This window comes from Aptenodytes forsteri, unplaced genomic scaffold, assembly GCF_000699145.1.
Source record: "Aptenodytes forsteri isolate BGI_AS27 unplaced genomic scaffold, ASM69914v1 Scaffold241, whole genome shotgun sequence".
NCBI lineage: Eukaryota > Metazoa > Chordata > Aves > Sphenisciformes > Spheniscidae > Aptenodytes > Aptenodytes forsteri.
Genome location: NW_008795252.1, coordinates 9618255 through 9626845, shown reverse-complemented (window position 1 = coordinate 9626845; position 8591 = coordinate 9618255). Strand labels below are relative to the sequence as shown.

Below are 8591 nucleotides of genomic sequence, written 5' to 3'. Positions count from 1 at the left end.
TTCTTCCTTAGATCTAGTCTAAATCTACCTCCCTTTAGTTTAAAGCCATTCCCCCTTGTCCTGTCACAACAGGCCCTGCTAAACAGTTTGTCCCCATCTTTCTTACAAGCCCCCTTCAAGTACTGAAAGGCTGCAATAAGGTCTCCCCAAAGCCTTCTCTTCTCCAGGCTGAACAACCCCAACTCTCTCAGCCTTTCTTCATGGGAGAGGTGTTCCATCCCCCTGATCATTTTTGTGGCCCTCCTCTGGCCCTGCTCCAACAGGTCCGTGTCTTTTCTGTGCTGAGGGCTCCAGAGCTGGACACAGTACTCCAGGTGGGGTCTCACCAGAGCAGAGTAGAGGGGGAGAATCTCTGTGGCTACATTTTGATTACACATACTGCATGAACTGAACCTTAGCCATCACCTCTATTATTTGGGCTGGTACTCTCAATGTACTCACCCTTTCCCACTAGACACGGGGATTCTTTTCTGTTGTTAGCATCTCTGCACAAAAGAAATTGCTAGTGTCTTAATTAAGTCAACGGCCATCCTGAGGAGGATTGTTATATGACTATAGAAGTGCTTGTTATTGATACTGTTCTCAAAGAAGGGAATTCTCCCCCTGCTTATATGGACATAGTTTATACACTGATAAAACCACTTGGTATTTGTGCTGTCCAATGCTAATTTCCCAAGTGAAAATGAACTTTATCAGTAGGAAGTGCTTTTATGCCAATATAAAATATCTCACTTTGGCATAGTGCAGCCACAAATGTGTCACAAAAACCTCCTGGTGGTTTTGTGAGCAGCAGAACTCAGACACGTGGTTTTCCAGAGCTTTGTATGTTGTGTTCATGTTATCCTGGATGAAGAGAGGTGTGAACACAACAAATACAACATTTTGGGCAATTTCAAACTCACAGTCAGATTTGGCTGTAACTGGCAAATCAGGTCAAAAAGAGGAGATAAATATACAAAAAAATACACCCTGCATGTTTCAGGTTTTCCCTTAAAATAATCTGCATGGGGTAAATAAACTCTCTGAGCACATTAATTCCTTTGTGTAGAACTGTTTCCAGAATCTGGGCTTCTGAATATCACTGGGAGTATGGGACGTGAGCAAATAGAAATACAGGTAGCGATGGCTCGATGCTAGTCAGGAGTAAGTAATAACCCATGTCAGTGTCTGATGTTATCATCACGTGTCTTACAATCTCTAATCATCTTTCAGGATTTGTTTTAATTCGTGACATCTTCACCTTTGTCTGTTTCCTGCTCCTGCGTTACGGGGAGGGAAGGGTGACAGGGCCAATTAGCTGAACGTGCTGGGAAGGGATCACAGGCGCTGTTTCCTGCTTTCTTCAATGTTTTCCATCTCTCTCTCTCTCTTCAGGCAAGTTTGCTATTCGGCCTGAAAAGAAAGCTGAAGCAGTTACTAAGAAAGTGAAATATGTGGGGATGATTGCAGGTGGGACTGGTACGTATATATAAAGATTCATCCTTGGTTTCTGACAGCTGGTAGATGGTTCCTATTTTCTCTCACATGCTCACTTGCGGTTTCTTTTGCTCCTTCGCATTCGTGCATCATTGACCTGCCTTTCTCTTTCAGGGATAACACCTATGCTGCAGATCATTCAAGCAATCATAAAAGACAAAGATGACCCTACCGTTTGTCAACTGCTGTTTGCTAATCAGGTAATTCTGTCCTTTTTGTTTTTTCTGTTCATAAAGTTTTACTTAACTAACAGGCCTCCACTCAGCAAATGAAATTCTTGCTGTGAAAGCCTGGTACAGAAATACAAACCCTGAGGGGAGAAGGGGACTGAAATGTTGAAAACTTCCCAAATAAAAGCACTGTAATGAATTGGTTTTTTAGTGCTACGACAGAAATGCCGCTTACCTCCCAGCTAATGCTTGCTTTCCTGTGTCTCATTGCTCTGTTTCTAATCCAGTTTATAAATGTTTTAAAACTCTGCATTCCTTTGTGCAAGCTGTTAATGTTTTGGGCAGACTTTAGAGGTGTCTTAGTGGAAACATGAAAGAGGTGGACATCTGTCTCCTTCGGCAATTTTAACTCACCAACTTCGCAGCAGGGTTTGTATGTGGAGTCTTTCTGTTTGAGAACACCTTAGGTGAGGCTAAAATTAACAGTGGTCTCTAGCAACTCCCTCAACTAGGGATTCTGCACGGCTGTCTCCTTTTATTTCCATTCCCCCGTCGGTTCTTCATGTGTTTCTATCGCTCTTTGAGGTGTGTCATACTGCCGTGCTGGACAAAGGCAAGATCTCTCAACCATGGGATCCTTGCGATAGAGATTTCTTGGATGGCCAGGCAACCCAAATGGTGGTGTGCCGCTGAACTGCGACGCCTCTTCTTTGCCTGATGTTATTCTGGTGTTAATCCTTTTGCTTTTAAATTTCTCCATCATAATGAATATTTGTTTCTGGATTATGAGCCGTTATTTGTGGTGAACCTCACGTCATGCCTGTGTTTTTTAGCTTCTTTAGGCTCTCCTCTGTCATTCCTATCTTCCCTGATATTCAGTGTGTCCTCATTTCCTTTGTACCATATTTGAATTATAAACCAAGATTTTTCCACCCAGAAGCTATGATCCACGTGCCAACAGATGCTCTGTTCTGATGCTTTATTACAGTAAGACCTCCTTCAGAGCCCTGCCGGTGCTCTCTGGCGCTGGCCGGTGTGGCTGCAGCAGCTGGTCTCTGCTGAGCCCTAGGAGTTGGCGTGAAGTGCAGTCGGTATCAGGGCAGGAGGGCCAGGATTTGCTATGAGTAATTCAGAATGACTAATACAGGGCTAGAGCTGCTGTAGCAACCTAGAAAACCTACTGCTTCTTGCAGGGAGGATTTGGGGAACAAGTTGCCTGCATATTAGCAACATCAATCCTTGGCTTTAAAGAGTCCTTGTACCCAGTAACTGCACAAATATAAAGCAGCCTTGTGACAAATGGTCAGTCAGGAAAGCCTGCAGACTAGATGTTTTCTAATATTTAATATTTTAAAATACTATAAAATATTTTTAATGTGTGTTTTGCTGATCTTTTATTTTGGCCCTCCTGAAAGAGCTGTGTTGGATTACAGATGACAACGTATGTGGGCTCGTACTGTGCTTCTGACTAGCATGCTTTGAGTTGGTCAGACCCAGTAATAGCTCTTCTGGAACACATGCAACTGCAGATCCAGAAATAGGCACCTTCTCGGCAATAGTTGCTGGCACATTCCTCCTTACCCCCCCAGTTATGGACATAGTGGTATCCTCAGTGCCAAATTATTAAGGCTGCAGAGGATGGTACCACTTTTAGTCTCTACCCTTTTCCCTCCCTCCCAGACTGCAGCTGCTCTTACGGGAATAAGGCTTTCATTTGGCTTTCAATGATGTTGCATCAGGGAGGAGCAGAACTTGATACCCTGGGTAACATTTGTTGTTCCAATCGGAACTCGATACCCTTTTGGTTATTTGTTCCACATCCTGTTTAAAAACCAAGCAACCTCTGTATGGCAGTGCTGGTGAAATTTGAAGTGGCAAAGGTGAAAAACCTGGCATTTTCCTGGCTGAACACCACAATATGGAGGGGTAGGGAGATACTTGTGTGCAGTCACGGTTAGTTTTTTGATGAAAGTTGCTTTTGTAATAGGAGTGCTAAAAGAGGGCTTTAATCTTCTGATGCTACCACTAATTCCCTGAACAAATGAAGGTTCTGTGTTTTGGTACAGGTTTTGCTTTGTTTTATTTTTTAGAGGGAAGGCATTGCATGGTCAGGATTTGGGAAAGTTATGAACCTTTTTATTAGCTCTGCTACAGGATAGTCATGGAAATAACTTGTGTTTGCTCTCTTCAGCCTGTAGAACAGAGTTGAATAATCTGTTCCATCTCACAGGGCTGTAGAGTAGCTAATGCTTTGTGGTCATCTGAGGGCGGCACTCAAATGCAGAGCATAATCATTGTTCTCCTTATCCTGCAGACCGAGAAGGATATCCTGTTACATTCTGAGCTAGAGGAGATCCAGGTTCAGAATCCCGGTCGCTTTAAGTGTTGGTACACGCTGGACAAAGCACCTGAAAGTAAGATCTAACATGCTGCTTCCACTGAAGCTTAAGTTACGAGTATTAATGCGTGTGTTTGACAGGAGATACGCTATCTCATGTGCATATTTCTGAGCTCCTTTCTTGCTTAATGAATCGTGTGTGATTGCATCTAGTAGCATCGTTCTTCACACAGTGATGCACAGAAACTCTTAGGTGTAATCAGGCAGTGTTTCCAAAGCTACAAAGCTCACCTCAGGTGAATGGTAGTGTGATGTTCCTCCCATGACTACACCTGATACATTTACCATTATTTACTCTGGAAGGTGACCTTCCTTTCTCCTTCCCCACAGACATAAATAGAACATGTTGTCTTAATGTTTCGTGTTTAGAGCACGCATTAAGGCAGCGGGAGTGTCAGAGGCGCTGTATCTCACGGAGATGCGGTCAAGTGCAGACTCCTACCTAGCTGTCACTGTATGGCAGTTCATGGTAGCTGATCTTCTTCCTAGGCAATGGAATTGCCTTTGTATTAACAGTGTTTCTCAATGAAAGTACTGTTCCAGCTTGGTGCAGCCCAGTTTTAAAGATAATGTGATATAGTTGGCTGGTCTAGGTGAGAGGATGAGCTAGCTGAATGCGCCTCCCTCAGCTGTGCAAGTTTGAGGAAGAAAAGGCTCAATAGTTTCCGTGTCATTCCTTGTTGTTTCTCTTTTTTACCATTCCTCGTCATGCCCACCCACATCAGGATAGATTCACACTCCTATTCAGCGGTGGTTTGGGGCAGAGAAGGAAAAGCCATATGCCTTCTCTTACCTTGTGACCAAGAATACACCTTCGGTAGGGTTGGAGGAAGGGTTTTGCTGTCCCCACAGCCTGTTGCTGTCATGTCATCTGCAATTAGTGTTCTCCTTGAATTCCTAATCACTGTTCCTTTTCTTTGATACTTGTGAATTGTGAACTGATCTTAGCAGTTGTGATAAAAGTTCCTCCTTAGACCCCCTCGATGCTGTTCTGCAGTCTTTCACTACCATATGTGAAACCGGACCAAAACTGGAAATTTTTTGGATAATCTGTGGGAGAAATATGTGTCAGTCTTACTGTGCCCAAAGGTTTGGGTCAGCAGCTTTTTGCATCCAGGGCTGGGGATGCAATGGGTAAACCTGAATCCTAGTATTAACTGATTAGCACCACGGGTGTTCCAACCGGGACCAACTTCATCAGCTAGATTTTCCCTAGTGAAGTTGTAGAAAGTGGGGTAAACAGGATGGATGTTGTTACTTCACAGTGCTGGAGCTGAGAAGATTCACATTCTGTTCACAGCTCTGCTTGAGATTTCCTTGGGGCTTTTAGCAAGCTTTATTAAAAGTTAGCCCTTGTTTTCTCCATACATCAGTTTTGCATCTTAAAAGCAGAGGTGGCAGTTTTTCCAGGTAGCGTAACTGTGTTGAGGACGCTAACGCGGGTGGAGTCTACAAATGTTACAGTCTAGAGTGTTACTAAAAAAAACCCCCAAGTGCCCCCACCTCACTCTAAAGTGACTTGTATCTATCTATTCCTCCTTTTTTCCTCGTTCCCCTTCCCCTACTTTAATTTTTTTAACAGATTGGGATTACAGCCAAGGATTTGTGAACCAAGAGATGATCAGAGACCACCTGCCCCCACCTCAGAACGATGTTCTGATCCTCATGTGTGGACCTCCTCCAATGATCCAGTATGCTTGTATTCCCAACCTCGACAAACTGGGCTACACCAAGGACATGAGGTTCTCCTTCTAAAGACGACTGGTAATTCAGTGATCTTGCGTAGAAGGGAAGAAAAAAACATGTAATGGGAACAGGACAAAGTTACAGAGATGGCTGATGCACAGTGCTGGGAAGCTACATTTACATTAAAAATGCTTCATTTTTTTCTGAATCTCTGGCAAGTAAGAAAGACACTTAAGCTGAACTGTACTAAAACTGTACTGTATGTCGCACAGAAACAACTGTATTGTGGAAAGGCAGTGACGCCTAGTGCTCGGCTATATTGTATACCCCATCTCAAGGGAGGACAGTATAGCTGCTTAGGGCAGTAAACACTCGTTTACGCTTTTTCTTAGCACTGTAATGGCAGTAATATCCTACTTCCTACCACTGTGCATACCCAGTATTTTATTTGGTACGAAGTATGCAAATATATAGAATGTGCTGGATTATTCACCTTGCTTATGCCAAATTTTAATCCTTAGAGCTTTTACAGTATGAGGGCCAGGAGTGTTTGCCTCGTACGCGTAATCTTTGCAACATCAGAAGCTTAAAGATGCTCGTTCAGTCAAAGGATGACAGTTAACCATTTATGACTCAAGTTGTTCAAGCTGCCTTGTTAATCAAAACAGAGAGGTAGACAGCAATATAAAATTTGTTTCCTTTGTATTTTGAATAGCCTCTCTTAGATGCAAACGCTTTTCCAGCTGGTCACAGTTCTCATCCCTGGGCAATGAAAGAAACTACAGAAAGCAGACGGCTTTGTGCCCTGTTCCACAAATAGCTGGAATTTTTTGCTTGTATGTGCGGAATACTGAAAAAAAACAAAACAAAACTAACTTTTGTATTTACTTTTAGATAGCAGATGGTGCCATAGGAGTACAAAGGCAGTTGTTCTGCATGTCCTGTGCAGTGAAAAAAATGCTGGGTGAAAACTGGATCTAGTTTTAGTTTTCTTGTTTCCCAGAGATGGATTTGGAGCAAAGGGAACTCGGGTTTCATTGCCAGGGTGGGTTTCGGCAGGTAGCTCAGCTTCAGATGCGGTATGCATGCAGTCGGGGCACTCGCCTGTGTGTCTTGCTCAGGCAAAGCTCTGAAGGGTTCTGCTTGATAAGGATGCATGGGAACAGCCTTAAGTCACTAAACTCGAATGTCTCACTGAATCTAAAACTGTTTCTTAGACGCTATTTACTATAGCTCTGATTTTTATTTTTTTTAATATACTTTTTTTTACAGCAGCCTTTTACCTAGTCTTTACTAAACTTAAGGCATCTTGTGCTTCTAACCAACAGAGATGCTGCTGAGATTAGAGCTGTCCTGTAAGGAATCTATGAAACTAAAAATCTTGTTCTGGTGATGAAATCAGAAACTGAAAGGATGTTTAGTCATATATGAAGTAATGTGGATGCTAGTTAGCTGCAAGTGTCAGTGTATAATACCACTTTTTAAAGATTCGGGTAGGTATTTGAGGTTATAGCTTGCCATGTTTTCGTCTGTGCCTGTACGACAGATGGGTACTGTGCTCTTCAAAGGTTAATTTTCAGCATGAATTAAAAGGAGAAAAAGATACTACAGTTAATTAAAGGAACCTGAAATGAATAATACTGTTATTGATTTTATTAATTAGACGCTTGCCTCTGAAGTCTTGCATTTTTGATGTGTGCTTCTGAAACTTGTTAATACTATGCTCCAAAGTTCAAATAATACTCAAGTAAGTTTCAGTCCCTTTTTTAGGAGGCAAAAAGCAGAAATATGAGAAATTATCTTGCTGCTGGTTTATATCACTGTGGGATACGCATAGATTTTTTTCATTATTGTATTTAATGAAGTTTTCATGTTAAAAAAAAAAAAACAACTTGAGCTGGTTATGCAGCAACTATTTTGTATTACTTACTCTGCTTATTCAGTTACTGGCTTTTTCACATCTGTGTAAGAAATAAAGTATCTTGCAGGTGAATTACCTGTGTGTTACTGAGCACATCATCTTCAACCTCCTAAGAGACAAACTATAATTGTAAAACACTATAAAGTGAAGGTTAAAAAAAAAAGCCTGTTAGATTTGTTTATCCAAGTGCTTATCTTTCTTTTGTTTGAGTTTTGGTGAAAACTGCTGTATTTGGATGTTGAGTCAAGGAGTAAACTGTCTCTGGTTTTGTCCCTATCACTCCAATCTCCTCTTTGTACCTTCATTTTGTACATCTTCCTTGTGAACATGAGGCTCAATTAATAAATAAAAAGAGGGATTTTATATAATCTACTGAAACAAAACTGTGTCACAGTCCCTTTTGCTTGATGGTCCTGTACTATAGCATTTAAACAAGTCAGTGATAAAAGTTGGTTTTACATTTTTTTTTTATTATTTTTTCCTTTGAGCCAATTCATCTGTCTTACAGAAAATATGAGTATTCCTCCACTTTTCTGACAGGATGTGCTGAGTACTATTAAACTCCCTCTTACAAAGCAGCTGGGGAAACGCAAACCTCCTTCATGAAAGGCATTTTGTGGGAAGTTTCCCGAGAGAAACAGGATTGAAAGGGCTGCTGCTTTGGCTTTACCAGAGGTGGGTCCCCTTCGCTTACCACTGTGCAAGGGCAGATATCCCCCCACGAATAGCGAAGGCATGCTTGCATATGGCAGGGGTCTTTCTCTGGGTGCTGCTCCTGTTTGCAACAGAGGATCTGAGAAGGAGGAGGTAAGAAATGAGCGGTTCCTTAGTCTCACTCCTGTAGCTGGGTCTTGAGCCTGCGCTTCTTGTGGTGCCGCAGCAGTCCTAGCTCTGTGTCTGCTCATCTGTGCCGGTGTTAGCCCTGTCACAGCCACAGGGG

At 42.3% G+C, this 8591-nt stretch overlaps 1 protein-coding gene across 1 annotated transcript in view; it reads left to right on the top strand.

Annotated features, from left to right (window-relative positions):
* The window catches only part of LOC103898744 (NADH-cytochrome b5 reductase 3), a 21221-nt gene extending 13189 nt beyond the window's left edge, over positions 1-8032 (top strand). Inside the window, 4 exon segments of the mRNA XM_019471982.1 lie at positions 1375-1458; positions 1591-1676; positions 3961-4060; positions 5627-8032. Of these exon segments, the coding sequence (XP_019327527.1) occupies positions 1375-1458; positions 1591-1676; positions 3961-4060; positions 5627-5799 (443 nt within the window). The 3' untranslated portion in view covers positions 5800-8032.
* Positions 8033-8591: the final 559 nt, after the last annotated feature.